Source organism: Gambusia affinis, linkage group LG02, assembly GCF_019740435.1.
Source record: "Gambusia affinis linkage group LG02, SWU_Gaff_1.0, whole genome shotgun sequence".
NCBI lineage: Eukaryota > Metazoa > Chordata > Actinopteri > Cyprinodontiformes > Poeciliidae > Gambusia > Gambusia affinis.
In genome coordinates this window covers 10,013,652-10,037,735 of record NC_057869.1, presented here as the reverse complement: position 1 = coordinate 10,037,735, position 24,084 = coordinate 10,013,652, and the positions used below count along the sequence as shown (strand labels likewise).

Genomic DNA, 24,084 nt, shown 5'->3' with positions numbered 1-24,084 from the left:
GCATCCTGTGGTGACACATGCAGCTGTTGGGTGAATCTGTTTCCAGGAATCGCTGCCAGAGAGACGGCTCAGGCCTTGAAGACCCTTGCCCAGGCAGCACGAGGTGTTGCCGCTTCCACCACCGACCCCAAGGCTGCTGCCGCCATGCTGGACTCGGCCCGAGACGTCATGGAGGGCTCGGCGCTTCTGATCCATGAGGCCAAGCAGGCGCTGATGTCCGACGGAGACGCTGAGAGTCAGCAGAGGCTGGCGCAGGTGAGAGGGTTCGGGTTTTACTCCGGGAATTTATTTATTTATTTATTTTATTGCATTTTCCAAGAAAATGATGCCACTCAATATTTAAAAAAAATTATATTTTAAGTTTGTATGAATCTTCAAGTTTTTAATCTGGTTGTATTTTGCCGATTTGGTTTTTTTTTTTGTTTCCCCTGTGTTGCCTGACTCATGAACATCACTCGCAGATTTTTAGCTAAGCCAGGTCACCTCCTCTTACCTCTGTAAACCCTGTGTTGTGATCCTGCTGTGTGTTTGTTCCAGGTGGCTAAAGCCGTCTCTCACTCCCTGAATAACTGCGTCAACTGTCTGCCTGGCCAGAAGGACGTCGACATGGCTCTGAAGAGCATCGGCGAGGCCAGCAAGAAACTTCTAATTGAAACTGTGAGTCAACATCCCGCTTATTCTTTATGTTTATGTATTTTTCCCGCTGCAGTAAATGATAAAAATCAGGAACAGCTTCCATGCTGCTAAAATTTCACTCTCTTTCTGGTGTTACGTCTCTCCCCTGCATGCCCTGCTCAGATCCCTCCGGCCTCCAAGTCGTTTCAGGAAGCCCAGAATGATCTGACTCAGTCGGCAGCAGACCTGAACCAGTCGGCAGGCGAGGTGGTCCACGCCTCCAGAAGTTCCAGCAACCAGCTGGCTTCAGCCTCTGGAAAGTTCAGCCAGGACTTTGATGAGTTTCTGGATGCTGGCATAGAAATGGCTGGGCACACACAGGTTGGATTTACTGAAACTCAGCTCCCCAATTATGTCAACGTAGAAGCTTGGAAATGTATTTTCTCAGTCTGATCATTGTCGTTATAATGGTGCCGTTTCAGAAAAAGGATGACCAGGTGCAAGTGATTGGCAACCTGAAAAACATCTCCATGGCTTCCAGTAAATTGTTGCTGGCTGCTAAAAGTCTGTCTGTGGACCCTGCAGCTGCAAACGTCAAAAACCTGCTCGCTGCTGCAGCAAGGTAGGACAACTGGACACAAGTGCTTTGCAAAAACTAACTTTTTTGCATCCTGTAAATTTACTACTCCAGGAAAAATTCAGCTTGTTTTTCAACACCTTTTTACAATAATTTACTTTGTTAAACCACTTTTTGTGGTTCAACAAAGTGCATTCTTCCACATATTTGTGTCCCCTATGTATCTTTTACAAACTACAGAACTTATCAGCTTGCTTTTTAAAAATTAAGTAATTTTTTTCCTTTTTTAAGATGGCCAGATTTATAGAGTGTACCACTAAAAACCTAGTAACAGATTCTCCCATCTGAATTTTTAATATCTGCAGGTCATCCAGACTTACTATGTGCCTCTTTATGAGACTCGGTCACATAGAGGAGGTACATTCACTAACTAGGTTACTTGTGAATGTAATTGAATACACTGATTATTATTTAGGAGCGTCAGATTACTAATTCACACCAGTCTCAGATCAATTTTTGAAATGATCTGAGACCTAAAATTCTCCACTAAACATTCAAGTTTGAGGTTAGAACCTGACTAAAGGTGTAAATGTTATGTTTGTGAGTAGTGAATACTTTTTTTAAGTTCCATTATATTCAAAACTTAAAGATAGAGCAGACGCCATGAGTCTAGAGACAGTCACACTTGATCCAAGGACCTAAATACCTCTGCACTGGAAGTAAATGAGAAGCTGGAGAAACTAAATAGGTATAGCATACTATCCTTGTTCCAAAAAAAAGACATTGAAAGCACTATTTACACTTTACAGCTCCATGAAATTAAATTTATACTTTCCATAAATGCTCATGAAACATGCAACACTAATAACACTGCTTTGATGATTGTTTTGTGTTTGTTTTGTTTTTCAGGGCGGTGACTGACAGCATTAACCAGCTGATCACGCTGTGTACCCAGCAGGCCCCCGGCCAGAAGGAGTGTGACAACGCCCTTAGAGAGTTGGAGGTAAATCTATTAGTTTCCGATTATTTGCTTGCGTTTCTCTTTTATGTAGGAATAGGATTCACTCATTCTGTCCTGCTAATTTGTTCACCAGGCTGTCAGAGGAATGCTGGACAACCCCAGCGAACCCATCAGTGACTTGTCATACTTTGACTGCATTGAGAGTGTGATGGAGAACTCCAAGGTAGGCCTTAATGTCCAGCAGCCTGAAGATCAGAGCGCCCTCTGCTCTAATCGGCCTGATCATTGGTCCCCCTCCTGCTGGTTCTTTGTTCAGGTCCTGGGAGAGTCCATGGCTGGCATTTCTCAGAACTGTAAGACCGGGGATGTGCCCTCGTTTGGAGACTGTGTTGGCTCTGCCTCCAAAGCCCTCTGTGGCCTCACTGAAGCTGCAGCACAGGTACAGAGTGGAGAAGCTGCTGTGTGTATGCAAGTGATTGTGACTAATGGTTGTGTATTTCTTTTCCTCAGGCCTCCTACCTGGTGGGTGTATCGGACCCCAACAGTCAGGCTGGACACCAGGGGTTGGTGGATCCCATCCAGTTTGGCAGGGCCAACCAGGCTATCCAGATGGCCTGTCAGAACCTAGTGGACCCACAGAGCAGCCCTTCCCAGGTGCACAAATATACATGCAAATCTTTGAACTATCAGTGATTTCATTACAACTGCTTCATAGCACTTTTTCAAAAAATTTTGTTACAAAAATCTGCATTCTTTCTTCCTACATTTTTCATCCATCTTGACCTGAAACATGCTGGTTTTATAACATATTTTCCTTTACTTTTAACTTTCTTGATTATACTTGTATTGTGTTTGTTAAAATGATAATAAAAGTTACCCAACTTGTCTTTTTAGTGGCAAACCTTTTACTGATTTGTATTCAAATGGCCATCCTCCTTATATGATATTCTAATATTAATATTTCTCATTATCGGCTGGATTTTCTTTTATTATCTCCTTGAGTACATCTAGCCTAAAGCTCAAGAGATGCTTTTTAATATAAAAGTACATCTCTTCTCTTTTCCTCACACTTCCATACAAGACTCTAATTGCCATTTTATTGCTTAGTGGAGTTTCAATGATTCACTTTAACATTTATAGGTTTGGTTTTTTTTTTGTTTTTTTTGTAAAAGGCAGGATGTTTTTGTAGCTGCTTTGTTTTAAATGAATAACTGTGTTGAGGTCAAATCTCCCTTGCTCAGTGTGTTTTTCATGGTTTATCATACAACAGGTGCTGTCTGCAGCCACAATTGTTGCAAAGCACACCTCTGCATTGTGCAACGCCTGCCGTCTGGCCTCCTCCAAGACCGTTAACCCAGTTGCTAAAAGGCACTTTGTACAATCTGCCAAGGAGGTGGCTAACACCACTGCCAACCTGGTCAAAACCATCAAGGTAGGTCAGAACCGGCATTCCGCAGTGCATAATAATGATAATTTGGTAGTATTTTTTATTTTATTTTTTTGACTTTGATTTATTTTCCTAAATAAGATATTTCTGCTCAATAATTTTTTGTCTGGTCTTGATGTGTTCTCTCAGTTTTTTGAGAGCTGACCCACTGATTAAGATTTTGACTGGTTCTGTTCTGTTTTCAAAGGCTCTAGATGGTGATTTCTCAGAGGAGAACAGGAACAGGTGTCGGGTCGCCACCGCTCCGCTCATCGAAGCCGTGGAGAACCTGACGACGTTCGCCTCCAACCCAGAATTTGCAAGCGTCCCGGCTAAAATCAGCAATGAGGTGTGTCCACGAGAACATCTGAAGCCACTGGTTACACCTTTGTAGTGAAACAGAGGAGTGTGGAACACACTCAGGCGTTTCTAATTTACTTAAGAAGCATTTCTCCCCTTAAAGGGCTCAGCAGCTCAGGTACCCATCCTCCACTCGGCACGCTCCATGCTCGACAGCTCCACCCACCTGCTCAAAACGGCACGTTCATTGGTTATCAACCCCAAGGACCCGCCCACTTGGTCCGTTCTGGCTGGTCACTCTCGCACCGTCTCCGACTCCATCAAGGGTCTCATCACAGCCATCCGGTTAGTGAGGGAGAGATTGTTCAGATCTTATGCATCATGTTTACGTTGATTTCTATGAAGAGATGTAGATGTTAAAATTGTAAAATGAGAATCTCATTAATTAGATCTAATACACACAAGTGACATGTTTATTTCTGTTCATTTTGATCAGCATGGGTTACAGCTAATCAAAGGTTCGTATAAAAGTAGAACATCACAGAAGCCTGATAAAAAAACACACTGTTATGTTATGGCCTGCATCATTATGGACTTCTACTTACTTGACATTTGACTAACACACAGTCATCAGAATGCTGCCTCCAAACATATGAATGGAAAGTTAAGTGTTAGGCAAAAGTGTGGCAGAGGCATGGAATCCATGCTGCTCAGTGTCCATTATGGAGTTCCCAGAGTCAGTAATGATCCCAGAGTCAGTAATGATCTGTGTCATCTGCTGGTAATGAAACACGCTCAGTCGTGTTTCATTAAGTCTAAATCTTTGCAGCTGTCTATCAGGAAGTTTTAAAGCAATTCATGCTACTGTCTGCTGATGAGCTTTTTAGAAATGCTGATTTTAATTTTCAGAACGTCCTAGTGCCTGATCACACTTCAGACCTGCCAAAACTGCCTGTAATGACCTTCATATTGACGTGTCAAATTATAGGGTTCCTTTCCCTTTAAGTAGTCATACATTTTTTTTGAACATGTCAAAGTGTGTATAATGAATCCTTATGAACTTCAGGTTGAAATGAATGAATTAAAACATTTTTTGATTATATCCCTATTTATTAAAATTCACCTCTGAAGATGGTGAACTTGCTCAGCCAAGATTATGGATTAAAATTGTCTTTATACAGTCATACATGATGACATTTTTGCAGGTTTAATTTTCTCTTTCACACCTTTTTGCTCCTGACCTTGTTCAGAACAACACCAATCCCCCAGAGGGACTCGACCCCCAACAACAGACGCTCTGAATTTTGAGGCTTTCTTCTCTTCCCAGAACATCTGCAAATTAGCATTCACACACAGCCAGCCAGCTTAGCATCTCTTTCAGTTCTGCTGCTCTTATCGCAAGTTTCCTCATGGACTGCAAATTCACAAAAGGGGACTTCGGCCCGTGCCTTTAATGGGATTCTATGATCTTCTGCGGTGCTGGCGAATACAAATGGCAAAGGACCTCTCTGTCCTGCAGAGGTCGATCTCATAACTTTGTTCGTCTCATTAAACACAAAGATGAGGTTTTCTGGTAGATTTCCTCACTGTCCCACCACGGGGCCAAAGTGATGCTTAACAAACTTAATCTGCCCATGAGGCCAGAGCCACAGGCAGCTAAATTACCTTCTTAACTTGATTTTCATGCACAAAGAAACTGTTTTAAAAATACATCTGCTTTTCTCTTCTGTTGTCCTGTCTTCTTCATCTATTCATTTTTACTAATATCAGAGTATTCCATTGCTTTCAGTTCTTAACCCTTTGTTTTGGTCTGGTTTTCAGAGACAAGGCCCCTGGCCAGCGGGAGTGCGATTCATCAATTGATAATATTAACAAATGTATCCGAGACATTGAGCAGGCCTCTCTGGCCGCTGTCAGCCAGAACCTCCCCAGCAGGGACGACATCTCACTAGAGGTGAGTAGCTGAAACAAGACAATCTTATCACAATGTTCTCATCCCATTAGATCCTTCTGCTGAATGTTTGAACCAAGAGAATCCGAAAATCTTCACGTTTCTCCTTTGCATCTTTTGTTTTATGTTGCTTCCTGACAGCTTGTTTACACAAACCAATACATTTTAATTAAATAAAATCAAATAAAGCCACTTAACTTCTTTTAATTCCTCGTTCAGGCGCTACAAGAGCAGCTGACCTCTGCTGTGCAGGAAATTGGTTACTTAATTGACCCTGTTTCAACAGCTGCCAGAGGCGAAGCTTCCCAACTAGGACACAAGGTATGTGGGCCAGGACGGTAATCACAAGTGCACTGGAATGATGGAGCAACAGAATGGTGTGATTTTTGATATGTTCTCTTAAAGCAATGGGAAATGTGACAAAATTATGGAAATTACCAAAACTTCAGATACCTTTTTAAAAAAGTTGGACAGATCAGACTTATCTTAGACATGTAGGGTACAGCCAATTTTAAAATCTTTTTTTTATTTTAAAGTTATATTTATTGATTTACATTCTCTATCTTCAGTTTGGAACTTGTCAACTTGATTTTAACATTTTACAGACAGTGTTTTTAGTGTTGACTTACTGATGGAATGCATACATCTAAAACTAAAAAGGAACCGTTTTAAAAGTTTGAGTTTTCGACTAAAATTTCATATTCAGGTTAAACTGGATCTGTGATCCTTTAAACTCAATGTGGTTAAAAAAAGTGCTAAATCTTTTTTTGTTTTTTACAAATAGATTACCAAAGCTACCAAACAGTACTTGAAGGATTTAGCATTGACTTTAGGATACCCAGTCCTTTTTGTGCAAATTGAATAGTTGCAGATTTTAGAGTAGAGCTGGTCTAAGCTGCTGTGAAAGGTCCTGCACTATGACACACTCTGAAAACTGAAGCCAGTTTCATGCGATGTGTTATTTTGTGATTTGTAAAACCTACACATTAGACTTCTGAACTAAAACTGAGTCTTGAAAAGGATGGAAATGTGTATGAGCTCTGTAAAGGTTTTGTTGCCCGCTTGAGGAAAAGAAAGTTAGAAAGTCATGTTTAGCTTAAAGTATACTTGAGTCTTCTCCTCACAGAACTTGTATATTTTTGTGTATTTCCCCATCAGGTTACCCAGCTAGCTGGTTACTTTGAACCTCTCATCAAGGCTTCTGTGGGTGTTGCCTCCAAGCTCAGTGACCATCAGCAGCAGATGACTTTCCTGGACCAAACAAAGACACTGGCTGAGTCTGCCCTGCAGATGCTCTATGCTGCAAAGGAGGGTGGAGGAAATCCAAAGGCAAGAACATTGTTTTAATCCTCTATGTTTTGTTTAAGCTAATTCTGCCCAGCAGCTGAGATGATCTAAGAAGTCTCAAGAAGGATATCTAATCGTCTCCGCTGGTACCTGTGTGATAACGTCATAGGCAGCCCATACCCATGATGCCATTGCGGAGGCAGCTCAGCTCATGAAGGAGGCAGTGGATGACATGATGGTGACGCTGAACGAGGCGGCCAGTGAGGTGGGCATGGTGGGAGGAATGGTGGAGTCCATCGCTGAGGCCATGGCCAAGGTAAGTTCATCAGGGCAGGAAAATTTGAACTCAACAGTGAATGGATGAAAACGCTCTCACTCTTGTATTTAAACCCATTAACTCATTTAGTTTCAGTTTTATTTGTTTTTTTGTTTTGTTTTGTTGTTTTTTTACAAGAAATGTTTGCTGCTATTGCTTCCTAACTGTACAGTGCCTTGGAAAGTCTTACTACCCTTTGAACTTATGTATAGTAAGTCATGTCCCCAAAACTTTAGGGGATTTTATGTGAGCACATAATCAAAATAAAAGGAAAATTAGATGCAATGTTTTACTTTTCTTCACATAAACATCTCTTTCCAGTTTTGAATGACTGACTGAATAATTCTCCATGAAACAACCTCACTGATTTAACAGTTTTTTTTCTCTGATGTAATTTGCAAGTCTTTGTGTTTCTGGTTCTGTAACGACCCACTGAGGCCTTTAGAGAACATTTGAGATTAGATTTGTCATAGGTGGATGTTTTCTATCACATAAAATCCCCTAAAAAGACATCAACACTTGTGGTTGTCATGTGACAAAATGTCGGAAGGCTCAAGGTCTATTGATGCTTTTGCAGTAATCTGGGATTAATTATTGTATAATAATATAAGTTTCAGAATTTATTCTGTTAAAAAGCTTGTTTGTTTTCTTAGCTTGTCACCTCATGTTCGCAGCATAATGACTGCAACCTTTGTTTTGTTTAAACGCACTTAAATAATTCAGTGGGGGAAAATAAACTGTTGATGTATCCATCCTTAAACAAAGCCAGGCTTTTTTCAAACAGCCAAACTGTTGGCAAAAATAGAAAGTGCAAAGAAAGTCAGGAACATTTTTACCCTGATAACAGGTGAGGAATAACACTAACTCGTTACATGTTTCCTTACACTCCAGAACTAGAATTATCTCTAAGACAACAATGCCTCAGATGTGTGACCTCACCAGAGAGAATGACGTGTTTGAATTCATTTAACATTATGGATTATTTATAAAATGATTAGTTGTAGCTCTGCATTTTCAGCATTCGGGAGTCTATTTGCCTGCGTGACCTTCAGCGCAGTTGATTAAACAGGGATAATCAATCTGTATAATGGCTTGTTGTCCTCTGTGATTTGAGCAGAGCTAATTTGAAGCTTTTTCTCATGAACTCAGTGACTTATTCAAGGCTGCAGATTCCAAGCCGCTACTTCTCTCAGCGGGAGTGGCAAAGATCACGCACTTATAATATTATGAATTCCTATCAAACCAGGCATGCTTTTCCCACATATTATCTTTTTTCGTCTCTTCCTTTCCTGTGACAGGCACTTGTGTTGAACACTGTCTAATTTAGTAAAAGTGCTGGAAACAATATGCCTGCGTTGCTTTTTTCAAAGCTGTAATTACAAACTTGGGTGGATAATTTATAATGAGTATAAATAATTCATTTGTTTGCTTTTAAAGACGATTTGCAGGTGAAATTATGCCTGAAGCTAAAACCCTAAATGATTTTCTTTTTCTGATGTGTGCATAGTGAACAAATAAAAGTGAGCTGCAGTGCCATTTCTAACTAGTTTGTGTCCAAATTTAGCTTGATGAAGGAACGCCTGCCGAACCTGAAGGCTCCTTTGTGGATTACCAGACTAACATGGTGAAACATTCAAAGGCTATTGCAGTTACTGCCCAGGAGATGGTAAGCCTACACGACAAGTACAACTCCAACTTGACAAAGTTGAGAATATAAACAAACTATGTCCTGTAAACAACTGTGACATGTAGTAATTTGGCCGCTGCTTTATGAAAGGTCACCGGTTTTAAAACGTTGATCACTAGGCTGAAATGAGCCCGTGTGTTTTATCTCTACTCTGAAGTTCATTGTGTGTGTTTATCCATTAGATGACCAAATCAGTGACCTGTCCGGATGAGCTGGGGGCTCTGGCCTCTCAAGTGACCGTGGACTACAGCCAGTTGGCCGTCCAGGGGCGGCTGGCTGCTCACACTGCTGAGCCAGAAGAGGTGAGGAGGAAACTCATAAAGCAGCTCCACTTTCACAAGCCATGGAGTTTAGTCATCAGAAACAAAGAAGCCAGTTAATTAACGAGGATCTTTCTCTGCAATTAAAATCTCGTCTTTGTAAATCAGTGCTAAAGTTTTCTGGTCGGCATCTCCATTGGTGCAGATTGGCTTCCAGATCAAGAGCCGAGTGCAGGAGCTCGGTCATGGCTGCATCTTCCTGGTCCAGAAGGCCGGAGCTTTGCAGATCAGCCCATCCGACAGCTTCACCAAGCGGGAGCTCATCGACTGCGCCCGTGCTGTCACAGAGAAGGTATCAAATTTATAAAATCTAGCTGAGTGTAATTTCTAAAAAAACAAACATTTTCTGCAAGTTCATTAAAAAATTTCATTGAAAGCGATTAGTTTCACTTAATAAAGAATTAGCAAACAAAACTCACTCAACTATTTGCTCTTAAAAAGCAAAAAAAAGAAAAAGAAAAAAGCTGTACCTGCAGGTAATTGTCAATCACCTGTATATTTATGGATTTTAAACTCTCTATGTTCCCAGGTGTCCTTGGTGCTGTCAGCCCTCCAGGCTGGTAATAAGGGCACCCAAGCCTGCATCACCGCTGCCAGCGCCGTGTCGGGCATAATCGCAGATCTGGACACCACCATCATGTTTGCATCTGCAGGCACGCTCAATGCAGAGAATGACGAGTCCTTTGCAGACCACAGGTCGGAGCATGAAATACTTGAATGTAAACATAATTACAGCTTCTTGGTTCAGGCAATTTTTCATCCCAGACTGACAGAATGAAGTGTAATCTGCTAAATGCAAAGGAAGACTTTGGTGTTTAAAGGTACAAATTACCCAGAGGTCCTAAAGATGGGGGAGGTGTCACACTGCTTTAAATTCGTATTTTGGACTGTACTTCACTCTGATTGCACAGTCTTACTGTTTTTAGTGTGAATTGATTGATTTATTTGTGTACTACTGGGCCTCTCCATTTTTAAAAGGCACATTGTCTCCTGTCAAGGGAGTTCTGAACGCAGCACAGTGCAGAGTCGGACATATCTGCTGATTCAAGCTGAGACCTGTGACATTACATGACACAGTGACATGAATCCTTTCAAGCAGTGCTCAGGCACTTTTTGCCTCATGCTAGAATAGAAAAGCATAAGTGGTAGTGCTGCATGAATTTGCTTTCAGGCTGTACAGAAGCCTTAAAAACTTGAGAATTTTCTGCAGATTTGTGGCTGTCCTCCCTAACAGTTTTGGAAAAAGTTCTGCTTGGAAATCAAAACATCTGCGCATCATTCTGATGATTGTTTCTGCAAGTGTTAGGCTTTGAGTTTAAGCTTTTATTTACTCAAAATAATATTTGAAATTTTTCCACAAAAGCTCAGATTTCTTCAAAGCTCAACTGAATGACTACTTGTCATATTTTGTTGGACAAGTAGTTTGTTTTATTAACTTTCACTCTCTTTTCTGGAATTAGGGAAAACATTCTGAAGACTGCCAAAGCCCTGGTTGAGGACACCAAGATGCTCGTGTCCGGAGCCGCTTCTGGTCAGGACAAATTGGCCCAGGCTGCCCAGTCTTCTGCCAAAACCATCACCCAGCTCACCGATGTTGTCAAACTGGGAGCAGCCAGCATTGGCTCTGATGACCCCGAGACACAGGTGACCACGAGTTGTGAAACGATGTCATGTCTCTTCTTTGTGCTTCCCAGATGTCACGGTAACAAGTCAGTGTCCTTGTCTGCCTTTTTCACCAGGTGGTTCTGATTAATGCAGTCAAAGATGTGGCCAAGGCGCTAGCTGAGCTCATTAGTGCCACCAAGTGTGCGGCCGGGAAGGCAGCAGATGATCCGTCTATGTACCAGCTGAAAAGTGCTGCTAAGGTGGGGGGTTCATTCTGGAAAAAAGTGTTTGATGGATCCATTTCTCCATGCATTGGTGTAATATGATATGAACTGTGAACCTTATGAACAACAAAAAACAAACCCTGACAAAAACTTTTTTTTGTTGTTATTTATATCTTATCATGGGAGGCCTAAGGAAAGAGGAAATCTGAAATGCATATGAAACCCTGTTCAACAGAAATGAACAGTTGAATTGTCTTTTCTGACACACATGCAGTGTTAAAGCTGCAGCTCATAAGTCACTGATTACACTGTTCGACTCCTCATTATCACTCTGAGCTGTGAAGATGTCGGTTCAGTCAGCAACAGCCCAGGGTGTCAAAGTCTTACAGATGGTGAGAAACATCCAGATTTAGATTTAAAGTTGGAAAACAGAAACTGTTTTAAAGGTTTTTAGTTTATTTTCCTTCTGTCATTCATTAAGGTCAAAAGCATCTTTATTTGGATATTGAAAACTACAAACAGAACAACGTTTCCCATAATTTAGGTGTAGAGGTTTTAGAATTTAAATTAGTTTATATCATGAGCAGGAGAGTCATTCATGCGAGACTTTTAATAATTGGTTTACAAAGTTCTTTTCTTTGGTTATTGAGTGCAAAAGTTTAATTTCATTGTGGCGTTTTAGAGGTGCTGTTAGGACTTTTCTGGAAGTTGAAGGAAATGTTTTCCTTCCTAACCAAAATTTTACTTGTATGTGACTTTCTTATCTTTATACTGCATACAAAACATTTTTTACTGATATGACAAAAAACTTGAACATATATTGACATAAGGTTAACCATTAAGTTACAGTATGTGTTCATTTTATGACAAGAGTAATCAGAATTGCGACCATCTGAATTACAGTCCTGCAGATTACAGCGCCCCCTGGAGCCACAATCTGTGATGGTTACTGAATTTGGTGGCTTTTAATCATTATTCAGAATACAAAATATGCAGAGGATAAATTAACTTGTGATTGTAACTTTCCATTTTACTTTTCCCCTTTATGTACTTTTATCACCTTAATAACTTTATAACCAAACTGTGAATAAATGGTCCCTTGTTTACTGATTTAAGGATGATTTGTCATGGGGGTAAAGCATCTTAACTGGGTGTAAAACCAGTAATGCTGTGTTCCAGGTGATGGTGACCAATGTGACGTCCCTGCTGAAGACTGTCAAGGCTGTGGAGGACGAGGCGACTCGGGGCACCAGGGCGCTTGAGGCTACGATCGAGTGTATCAAACAGGAAATGGCGGTAAGAAAGGCCAGGAAAAAAAACTCGTTAGCTGGAAAAACTCATCAGTTTTCTTTTCACCAAGACTCTGTGATTTAGTCTGCTAGTTGCGTAACTTTACTGTTTGGTTTCCTCCATCCTATCAGCTGTTTCAGTCTAGGGACGCTCCTAATAAGACCACCACACCAGAGGAGTTCATACGCATGACTAAGGGCATCACCATAGCTACCGCTAAAGCTGTGGCTGCAGGAAACTCTGCACGCCAAGAGGACATCATCCATACAGCCAACCTGAGCCGCAAAGCTATCTCTGACATGCTAACAACCTGCAAGGTGCCGCTTCAACATATGCTGGCTGCCATGTGCTAAAGAGATTAAATTGTAAAAGTTAAAATGTTTATTGATTGGTTTTCGTTTCCAGCAAGCAGCTTACCATCCAGAGGTCAACGAAGAGGTCAAGAACAGAGCCCTGATGTTTGGAGCAGAATGCACAACTGGATACATTGATCTGCTGGAACAAGTACTGCTGGTAGGTCGAAAACCACATCAGGAAGGGTTTGCATGGAAATAACTTTCCCCTTTTTGTTAGTTAGCTCCCACTCTCGCCTGTACAAGTGTGTTTAAGCGATCAGCGTGTGTTCTCAGGTGATGCAGAAGCCCTCAGCAGAGCAGAAGCAGCACTTGGCAGCTTGCTCCAAACGAGTGGCGGGCGCCGTCACGGAGCTCATCCAGACTGCAGAGGCCATGAAAGGTAACGGCCGCCACCCAGACAGGCACCTAAAGACAGAGCCGTGCAGAAGTATTCCAGCCTCTTGTACCTTTCCGCATTTTGTCACATTACAACCACAGATTTTATTGTGTGTTATTGGGGTTTTATGTGATATTCCAACACAAAGTAGATCATATGTGCGAGTCTAAAGAAAAAGAATGAAAGTTTCTCAACATTATTATTATTATTTTGTTTTTACAAAACAAAATCTAATTTGCATTTGTTGGATTTCTGTCACACTTTGTCTTTATATTTTGACTCTTTTTACCCATTCGGTGACTTTTGATAATGGCTTGCACTGGATTTTATTTAGGAGTATCAGAGTAAAGAGGCCTAATTATAAATGTACACCACATATTACAGAAGACCATTTTTCAGTTTTGTTTCATTCGACCAGGATGCCCTACATTGTGTTGGTGCATCACCTGAAATTAAATATCACTTGGAAGTTTTTGGTTACAAAATGTGAAAGAGCTCCAGGGATTTGCATAATTTTGCACGGCCTTGTATAAAACAGACATTTTGAAACATTTTAATAATGTTCCTATCCCCTCTTATTTTGCCACAGACGGAGGTAAGTTAGCATTGATTTGTGTACTGTGACTTCTTCAGCAATACCAAGGGTTTCTTTAATCAGCCACCATCAGGCTTTGTCTTTATTTATCGCACCTTATTTCCATTTAATCTACATTACTTCATTTTCAGCCTGTTTGTTCGCTCCATCAGCTGTGCATGGAGATGTGCAGAGATTTGCTTTTTCCTGTGCTCATGGTTCTGTGCTTTTCTGTTGTGATCAGCATGTTGAGGCATGCTCTGATGCAACACAGGTTTCTAAGGCACTGTTTAATTTCTGCCTTCGAGTTTAAGACCTAATGGTGTGTGTGTATTCCGCGCTTCAGGTTCGGAGTGGGTGGACCCCGAGGATCCTACAGTGATCGCAGAGACTGAGCTGCTTGGGGCCGCGGCGTCCATCGAGGCGGCTGCGAAAAAGCTGGAGCAGCTGAAACCCAGAGTAAAGCCAAAGGTGGGGGACTTAGTGATGGATAACTGAGGGATAACAAGGGGGAAATAGTTTTAACATTGCACAAAAATGTAGACATTAACTTTGTCGGCTGCTTTAAAAAGTAAAAAAAAAAGATTTTCGGGCCTATATTAGTAAATGTACAGCTGAACGACATATGGATATGAATGTATGTAATTAAAAATGTTTTTGCCGCAAGATGGTTCTAATTTACATTTTTTGACTTGATATAAATGGATACAATGTCCTTAATCTGTTGTTTACATTTGTTACCAATGGTAAGGTGTCACTAAGATGAAAATAATAATTCACCGGCAATTCTAAATATTAGTCAAGCTACACTTTTAATAATTAATTGTCAATGAAAGTTAATAATTTTATAAAAGCCCACTGTAACTGCGCAGCTGCTTTAAATGCGTCAAAGGATTTTATGATGTCTCTTGTTCAATGCAGTAAACAAACGTATAAAGGTTAGAATATGCTCTGGTAAAAGCATTTAGGAACTATAAATAGGGTGTTTCATTGTCAAAACAGCATAACTAGGCCAGAAACAACTTTTAAAATAAAACTGTTATTGAGATGTAAATAATGCATTCAATTTTATGTCATTTCTTTATCTGGTGTTTGTTTTGCAATGAAGCCTAATCAGAAAGACGTTACTACTGTTATATTTTTAATAACAATATATCATCATGTTGTCATTCCGAAATTGACTAACATTATTGCACATTAAGTGTTTTCGAATACATAAAAAAGTAGCATAGTTTCTTTAGTTATTTAGGTGTCTTTCTAAAACAGAACACTTTTGTGAAGATTTCTGTCCACATTCATCTTCAGTCTTTCTCATTTTTATGTGAAACGCACAAACCCAGCCTCTGAGGTCTCGTCTCTGTTTACATTCCACGCTCCCACAACAACACAGTTTACAGTCCCCCCTCCTCCTGTTCCTTTTCCCCTATCCATTTCCCATCAACTCATATGTCCTGGTTTTAGCTTAGTCCGTCTGAGTCTGCTGCCATTTAAACCCCCATCCTCTCCTCCCTTGCCCGCCCCCACCACCGGAGGCCTTCTCTGCAGGGCTCTGTCTGATATGTTTGATATATTAGGTTGTTATTCAGTCCCAACTATATATCAAACATATTCCTACAGTGTCCCGCTCTGTCTACAGACTTGTGGTGTGAATGAGTGTCTGTGTGTGAGAATGTCTGAAATACTGAATGTTTGTTCCTCTTCGGTTGATCCAGACTAATTTTGTTTAGTTCTTTTAGGAGTTATGAACTAGTGTTTCTGGTATTTTACTGACTGGCCCTCCTTCCGCCCTCAGCAAGCAGACGAGACACTGAACTTTGAGGAGCAGATCCTGGAGGCTGCCAAGTCCATTGCCGCAGCCACCAGCGCGTTGGTCAAATCTGCCTCAGCCGCTCAGAGGGAGCTCGTGGCCCAGGGCAAAGTGGGCTCCATCCCTGCCAATGCTGTGGACGATGGACAGTGGTCCCAGGGGCTCATCTCTGCTGTAAGTCCTTGCTGCTGAAGAGATCCAGCCATTAGCAATCGGAGCAAACATTTGTAAATTTCCCTTTACTTATTATTTTACAGGCACGTATGGTAGCGGCAGCAACAAGCAACCTGTGCGAAGCAGCCAACGCCTCAGTGCAAGGCCACGCCAGTGAGGAGAAGCTCATCTCTTCAGCCAAACAGGTGGCGGCCTCCACCGCCCAGCTGCTGGTGGCCTGCAAGGTGAAGGCGGACCAGGACTCCGAGGCCATGAGAAGACTGCAGGTATGCAGTCAGCATCCTGAACCTTATTTACGAAAACCTAATTTTATTTTTATTAGTACCATGAAAATAAAAGTGTGAGTATGGTGATAAAAAGCTGTTTTGATAATCTCACTAGCTTTTCTTCTTGCAATTCACACCACTTTTCTATTTTCCGGTGTGGTTAATACATCTTTAGCAGGAAAGAAAAATCTGAATAATTAGCAGTTTTCATTGAGAACATGTGGTAAGCTTGATTTGTAATGTACAGACACTCCATTTGTTTCCTGGTTGTTAGAAAAACATCTTATTTCAAAGATGTTTGAACTAAATGGAAGAATAGTCTCCCATTTTCAGCAGCTCACAATTGCTGCTGAAAAGTGCATTTCTCAAATGGGATGTTTTCTCTCTTTTTTGACTTGCTATGCCATTAATGTATTAACATAAAACAGTTTGTATAAACAATTTTTTGCCATTGTTCTGTTTTTCTCCTGCTCTGTAGATTGCCGGGAACGCAGTAAAAAAGGCATCAGACAATTTGGTCCGGGCAGCTCAGAAAGCAGCTTTTGACAAAGCGGATGAGGACAATGTGGTTGTCAAGACAAAGTTTGTGGGTGGAATAGCACAGGTAATGATTGAAATGTCACATCTTTCTAGTTGCTAAATTCATGTTTTCTGATAGAATGTTAATATTATTGCAAACCAAGCATGGGAGGCTAATCTGTTGTAAAACAAAAAAAAAAAGAAAAAACCAATCATCAAGTTTTATTTTTATTATAATCTGTGATTGGGCTCTTTTATGGAATCAATACTACAAAGACTATTTAACCCAAGAGGTGTTGAGAGACAAACTGTACTCTCCAGCCAAATGCAATAGAGTTTTTGGTCATAAAATGTGGAAAAGGTCAGAGCTAAATACATTTTAGCTTGACGTGTATTTATTTCTTTACACTATTTCAGTAGAGTATGTGTTATTTTAACTATACAATTGTGGAAATTTTTATTCACTGTCATTAGAGACGTGACGATGTAAAGAAAAAAATACCTAAAAGGATTTGTTTTGTTAAAGTTCTCAACTTTGTAGCAATACCAATTTATTCATGCACGTGTAACCTTTTGGACTGAATGTTTCTGCCACCTCTGCTAACATGTGTATTAAAAAAACAAAACATTTTCTGCACCGTCTGCGCAGATCATTGCAGCCCAGGAGGAGATGCTGCGGAAGGAGCGGGAACTGGAGGACGCCAGGAAGAAGCTGGCTCAGATCAGGCAGCAGCAGTACAAGTTTCTGCCAAGCGAGCTACGAGAAGACGCCAACTGATACCTGCTGTGTGATGAGCACATCTGTGTTAGGTGTGGCAAACCTGGACAGGTGTATGACCCCCGGTGACTTCTGTGACCGGTTCTTGAAAGACTGGTACTTCATCGCATGAAAAGATCTTAAATAGCTTCGAGTGGGTTTAAAATACTACTGTGTGGAGTCAACTACTTCCTGCAAACAACACAAAGAATGTGGTGACCTGACAGAACCTTGTCCTCTCTTATACCGTCTATAATAACTACTTAACCCCGAATGTGACATCCCTCAGACAAACAGCACAGCTCACATTTCACCCTATAAGCTTTTGTTTTCCATTTCCGCTTGCAGCTCCATTAACACAAGCTTTCAAATGAAGAACTGATTGTACATGCTGCTTGTATCGCTTAGCCATATAAACACATAAATCTGAAAGCAAAAAGAAAAAAAAACTCCCCAAAACATTTCAGCTTGGTACTCTGACTGTGTGAATGTTGGTCTTTATGCTCCAGTTGCACCTTAACGTCTGTGTGAATCATGTGAAGTGCTGTTGCACGTTTCTGCTTTAATCCAGTGGTCAGTAACCATAATGTGAAGTAAGATAATCCAGTCTTATAAATATTTTTTCCTCCATTCTTCTTCCTGATATTTCTCATCTCTTTAGGCAAAACATATGAAGATGAAACACATTTTACTGATTTCTCAAAGACACTATGAATATGTTTCGTTATGTGTAACCACTGTGTTACATTGTAAATGTTTTTTTTTTCTTCTACATCGGAAAACATGTTACCACAGAGATTATTTATTACCGTAGGATAATTTTAACTGGGAGGGGTCTATTTTCAGGGTCAGATATGGTCTGAGTTTATAGCAGCCAACAGCAGGGTGTCGGATATTTTCCAAAACCATAAAATGTTCTTCTTTTTTTTATATATTGCTCATCCTTCTAGGCGATGAAAGTATGAACAATGCAATAACATAACAGGTGCTTTAGGGGGCAGCATTGGTTACATTTATGCTGTGCAGAAAGTGAAATGTGTTTTTTTTTTTTTTGTTTTTTTTTTTTAAGTAAATAAATATTTCAGTGACCTTTGTAACTTGGCAGTTGTACAAAGAAAACTGAGACTACATTTTTGTTAATGCATTGATTTATTTGGAGAGCACAGTAGCTGTCTCTTCTAGAGTTACTTAATGACAATTTCTAAAGCAATATCTTCACTGCCTGGTATTTCTTTTGGTCAAAATCAGCAACAAAAATTGCTGCGATCAGTTAACTCTCTCAAACATTTGACTGCTGAGAGAAAGTAAAAATGAAGCAAGTGCAAAGATAATCACAAAGTTTTGTCTTGTCTTTTGTTGCTGCGCCGCAACTTTAACCAACAAGCAGAACAAGTTATGTTTACAGCGTTTGATTGTGATGTCATCAAACCTTTCCCTCGTCTTATTGTAGAGGCCATTAATCAGTTAGATATTACATTAAACTGTAAGTTTAGGTCCTAGGTGAGGATGCAAGGCTTTATGCTTTAGGAGTAATTCACACCTCAACATAGCAACACTGTATCCTGCAGCATGTAAGCAGTGCGTTTTTCTGAGTTGACTTTTGTTTCAGTTGATTTCTGGCATTGTGACCTGTGGGTGTGGACATTTTGAAAGAGATGGGGAGCATCCACCGCTTATCAGTACAGTCTGTAGTGTTATTATTATTAGTGCCTTAGTCGTTTACTCATACAGCGTCTGCTGCTACAGCGATAGCTTCACGTAGAAGACATGTTTTTGCTCGGAAACGTCGGTTCCTGTCTGTGGTATTTTAACATGCTGTTCCTTTAAGTGCTGAAACAACTGCGCCTCCTTTATCTCTCCTCTCTGCCACATGTAAAGCCTTTTCTGGGGGCGGGGGGTGACAAATGGACTGTCTGCCAGTCAGAAAATAAAATGTGTCTGAAGTTTAAAATGTATTATATTACATATATGAATACATTTTTGTACTGAATTTTATGGGCATGTAACCACAGTGCTTCTGAACAAAAACACCCACCAGAGACAGAAGTGTTTCAGCCCAACTGCTTTGTGTGTAATGAAGTCCCCAACATTTTACAGATTTTTTTTTCTTGTGCTTTTAAGATACTTCGAAAGATAAGTGTGATAGGAATATTTCAATATATCTGTCACTGTTTTATTGCCGTGTGGAGTAAAAGAAGTGTTCCCACTACCATCATAGAAATTGAATTAAAAGGTCGCTACACTAAAGATGAATGATAAATTAGGATACTGAGAATATTTATCTGGCCTCAATAAAACTTTTTTTTTTTTGTATTCACTGAAAATAAAGCATTTCAATGTAAATGATGTTTTGCATGTATTTTTTGAGTCACTGGCATTTCTGTGGAAATATTCTACATATGTAAGAGCGCTGTTCAATTATCTGAAAAGGATATGACACAACAAACCTACAAAAACATGTCCAGTTTTAAAAATGAAGTAAGTAAACAAGCTTGTAGTTCTCAAAACATTTGGGTTTGAGCAACATTCTGACAATTTGCCTAGTTTTTACCAAATTCTCAAACACTTTATTGTAATTAATTCCATGACATAAAGTTCAGTCAGATTAAAACTAGTTGTGGAAATCATTAAGACTTTTGATGATTCATTGTGCAACCTTAACAATGTTTAAGGGCCAATTTTATATCGGTAAAAGGTTTCACCTAAAACTTTAGTTTTTTTAAAAAAAGCTTCTCCATACTGAAGCTTTTTCTCAAACCTTAAAATGTTTAAAATATTGTGCACATTTTGTCCACCTTTCAGGTTTAATTTACTTTTAAGCTATGTGTATTTGATCTTTCTCACTAATTTACAACCAAGTTCTTCAAAGTCCTGGAAAACTGTGTTTTACATGCAAATCTTGTATGACAGAAATCTGTAAAGTAAAACATTTCCTCCAGCTGATCATTTTGTAATTTATTCTTTAAAATAAACTTTCTCAGACACTGTATGAATTGGCATTCCTTTTTGTTCTTGTTCATTTGAGTTGATCAGGAACAAAGCCTAAAGAAAATAGATCCAGAATCTCTGAAGTCTCCTGGCAATCACCAAAACTGTGTCCTGTACAAATGACAGTACTTTATTTTATTTGCAATCAGAGTAAAAATAGATTTTCTGATTCAAATCAGATCTCTGCTTTTATGGTTGAGATTCCAGGACGAAAAAGAGTCAGCTGGAATTTTCTCGTCATTCGTCTATGTAGCTTTTGCTTGTGAAATACATTTAGCACTGCTAGTTTGAACAGTTTGTTTTCACAGATACATTTGGAATAACTTTCTCTCTACATCAGCAACACTGACATGACTCAGGCCGAGTCAAGGTCTTCTGAGAAATAGCAAGAGAGGTCAGTTCTACCAGGAAAACAAGGTTCTCTTTTTATTCACAAGACAAGATAGCATTTCTGAGTCAGCACAAATCTAAAGGACATATTGAGTCCAGACTATGTACTGAGACTCGTGCTAAATCTGTCCGGCACTAAAATCCAAGGAGGCGACGTCAATTTCAGTGGCACAGCTGCTCCTGGGACAGAGTTCAAATCTGCCTTCTATCCTCTGATATTTAGTCAAATCAGCTTTGTGTTGCAATTCTGCAAATGCTTGCTGAAATTCCGTAAATCCAGTTTTCTTGTGAATGTGACTTGGCTGAGATGAAGGAAGAAGAACTTGGCTAAATTAACGATGGCATTGGATTTAATGTTGACTGGCAGCAGATAGAAGACATCTAGTATTTTCTTGTTCTAAATCTAATTCTAATAAAAGTCAGAAGGCCGGTACTGTTACATGTCATTAAAACACCTGTTGTAACATGGAGGCATTATTTTATTTTTTTCCATTACAGTTCTGAAATATTTAAAATTTTTCAGGTTGTCTCACCTACTAACTTGATGGAAGATTACTGACTTATGGTATACAGAAAGTACTTTGCACTTAATGTTAATAATTTTGTGAGATCTCACCTACATGTTGTTAAGAAAAGTGTTAAGGTGGAAATTTGGAAAATAAGACTGAACCCCAACTTTAATCCTCCGTAAAATTTAAAATACTTCTTAAAAATTCCAAATAAAATATCCTCCAACATTATACTGTCCACATATCAGATTAAATTATTCACAGGTGGATTCATATAGACATACTTTGTAGGTGACTTCTGGATATCAGAATAAGTGTGTCTGAATAAAAATGTTTATCACTCTTTTTAGATTTCAAATGCAAATTAGAATTTTATTTTTTTTTTTTAAACATTGTTGGCTTGTTGCATAAAATCTCAAAATATGTTGAAAGTTGTGTTTTTAATGTGATGAACTGAGAAGTTAAGTTGAATTTACTTTTGCAATAGACTGTACTGCAGTGGCTCGGATGGTTCGATAGGCAACCTAAAAAATAAAATAAGAACCTTAAAGAATGTAATATGTTTGGAAACACCACAAACAAACACAATCAAAAAAACTGAAAACAATCTTGAAATGTATGATCTCAAACAATTAATGCATAACACTTGTTTTGTCAAATTTCAAAAGCTTCAGCATCTCACTTCTGACACAAAGGATTAATATATTATTAGAATTGAAAATTCAAAGAATACTGATGGTCGTTCCAGGTAATCCATCGAATGTACATATTTGTTTTTGCCTATAATATATTTTTTAATCATTTAATTTCACATTTTCTTCAATAAGATGTCTCTTTAATACTCATAGAAGAAGCACAGCTTCTAAATGTTTGCTAGAACCATGACGATCTAGCAAACATCAATAGTTCCTTAGTGTTATCTCTTGATCTTTAAATTCAGTATTAATGGAAGTGTTTTGTTCTGAATCCAACGCCTGATCTAATCAGGCAAAGTTACCATTTGCTGGACAAGTACAACGTGATGATCTTTGTCTCTTCATTTATTCAAAGTCTACGGGTGACACGGATTGTGCCCTGAGGCTCTCTGATCTCTGACTATGACTGGCATGTGTGACTGGCTGCTAAGGGCTCAATAAAACACATGGCAGGATGACAACATGGTGACAGCTGACTGGCTCAAAAAAGCTTTGCAGGAAAGATGTTACACACGCCAGACCACCAAGAAATAAAATAGAGGGGTAGGGTTCAGGTAACCTTAGAAAGATCAGCAACATGAGTCTTTTATTTCATCTGTTCCTTGTGCTTGAACTTAATGCCACAAACTGACACGCAGGAATTTGCCCACAGGATTTTCTTATGTAGCCATCATTTATCTTTCCATCTATAAAGGCCAGTCATTCAGGTCCTGAAGAAGCTAAACAGCCCAAACAATTACACTACCACTACCATGTTTGACTGTAGGCATATGCTTCCCTGAAATGCTGTGTTAGTTTAACTGTGAGTGTACCAGGACACCCTTCCAACTAAAAACTCATCTTTTTATCACTGATTTCAATTGATTATATTGTTACTTTTTAGTTTTTTGTTCACTGCATTTTGTGATCTATATCTTGAAAGGTATTACCCAATTAAAGTTTGACTTACTTGCTTTGTGACCTTTTGCAGACTGATAAAAGTTAGTTATTGTTTCTCAGCTCTCTAAGTTTTTATTTCATGTTTCAGACAGGCCAAGCATACGTGATTTATTGGTTCTGCAGTTCTGACAGAAATCCTACCTGGGTGTGGGAGTAAAATTGTAGCCACCTATCCAAAAAAATATGTAATTTATTGCATTTCATTTCTGATTTATTAAAGGGGCAATAACTTTTTGAAATAGAGCCTGGTTAGTTCTGGTCAACTCTCTGCCCTTTATAAATGAAATCATGATTTGAATCTTTCTTTTTTTCTTTACAATTACATTCATTTGATAGTCTTAAATATTTAAACCTGATGAAAGAAAGAAAAAATAAAAGAAATCTCTAATGGAACAAATACTTTTTTACAGAACTTTATGAGGCTTGGATGATGTCCAACAGGTGGCACACAGTTCATCAGATCCTAAAATATACACTCAACAAAACACATGCAGATTGTAAAGGCCAATGGAAGAGTAGCATCACGGGATAGCCTGAGAGTTATTTTTTTATACAAGTACACACTGAAGACAATACTTTTTAGTAAAGAAGTATTTCTTCTTCTCTTATTTTCCTGTAAATATGTGCAAAAGTTGAGCTACTGTAACTGACATTGACTCGTTACTGGTTCTTAACAGCAGGTTTTGTGTGACAGCTGCGACTGTGGCACAGAACTGTTACAGTGGGGGTTGTTTAAATGCCAAAGCTTCTCTATTGTCCCCCACAAATACCATCGCTTTCCCTCAAGCCCATTTGTGACAGAACTCTGAGGAATCCTTAATCCACCACAGAAGCTGGACAAGCTCGATGGTTTGGTTGTACGGTTGATCTTCTCTGATTGCTATCCCGGTGTTGAGCTCTGTTGTAAGGGAGCTGCTGAAATGATCAGTGGAGGATGATCAAGCTGCTGTGGCTAACATGACACGCCTCAAAGTGAGAAGGGATTTCACGGGGGCTTATCCAATCACCTCTGTGTGCTGTGTGTGAATAGTTGTCATACTTGAAATGCTATTGTAATTCATCGGAACAGAACTCTGAATGAACAAGGAAGCAAATTTGAAATCAAGTTTTACGGTTTGATTTTTTTAAATTATTGGAGCAAATAAATAGCAAAGAATTAAATAAACATTTGTGAC

At 39.5% G+C, this 24,084-nt stretch overlaps 1 protein-coding gene across 4 annotated transcripts in view; it reads left to right on the top strand.

The window, feature by feature from the left end:
• Positions 1-19,731, top strand: part of tln2a (talin 2a) — a 79,184-nt gene extending 59,453 nt beyond the window's left edge. For 3 of the 4 annotated variants that reach the window (XM_044139935.1, XM_044139917.1, XM_044139927.1), the window contains 31 exons: positions 47-255; positions 538-657; positions 799-996; positions 1,098-1,237; positions 2,102-2,195; positions 2,287-2,376; positions 2,470-2,592; positions 2,664-2,807; positions 3,424-3,585; positions 3,788-3,928; positions 4,043-4,224; positions 5,701-5,833; positions 6,050-6,151; positions 6,989-7,159; positions 7,287-7,433; positions 8,998-9,099; positions 9,303-9,422; positions 9,586-9,732; positions 9,970-10,136; positions 10,901-11,084; positions 11,180-11,305; positions 12,449-12,565; positions 12,691-12,876; positions 12,965-13,072; positions 13,189-13,294; positions 13,881-13,886; positions 14,212-14,336; positions 15,658-15,846; positions 15,930-16,112; positions 16,591-16,716; positions 17,281-19,731. In XM_044139935.1, the coding sequence (XP_043995870.1) occupies positions 47-255; positions 538-657; positions 799-996; positions 1,098-1,237; positions 2,102-2,195; positions 2,287-2,376; positions 2,470-2,592; positions 2,664-2,807; positions 3,424-3,585; positions 3,788-3,928; positions 4,043-4,224; positions 5,701-5,833; positions 6,050-6,151; positions 6,989-7,159; positions 7,287-7,433; positions 8,998-9,099; positions 9,303-9,422; positions 9,586-9,732; positions 9,970-10,136; positions 10,901-11,084; positions 11,180-11,305; positions 12,449-12,565; positions 12,691-12,876; positions 12,965-13,072; positions 13,189-13,294; positions 13,881-13,886; positions 14,212-14,336; positions 15,658-15,846; positions 15,930-16,112; positions 16,591-16,716; positions 17,281-17,409 (4,277 nt within the window). In that variant the 3' untranslated portion in view covers positions 17,410-19,731. The remainder of the gene's footprint in view (positions 1-46; positions 256-537; positions 658-798; positions 997-1,097; positions 1,238-2,101; positions 2,196-2,286; positions 2,377-2,469; positions 2,593-2,663; positions 2,808-3,423; positions 3,586-3,787; positions 3,929-4,042; positions 4,225-5,700; positions 5,834-6,049; positions 6,152-6,988; positions 7,160-7,286; positions 7,434-8,997; positions 9,100-9,302; positions 9,423-9,585; positions 9,733-9,969; positions 10,137-10,900; positions 11,085-11,179; positions 11,306-12,448; positions 12,566-12,690; positions 12,877-12,964; positions 13,073-13,188; positions 13,295-13,880; positions 13,887-14,211; positions 14,337-15,657; positions 15,847-15,929; positions 16,113-16,590; positions 16,717-17,280) is intronic. The other variant, XM_044139944.1, reaches the window with a different exon arrangement.
• The last annotated feature ends 4,353 nt before the right edge of the window (positions 19,732-24,084 follow it).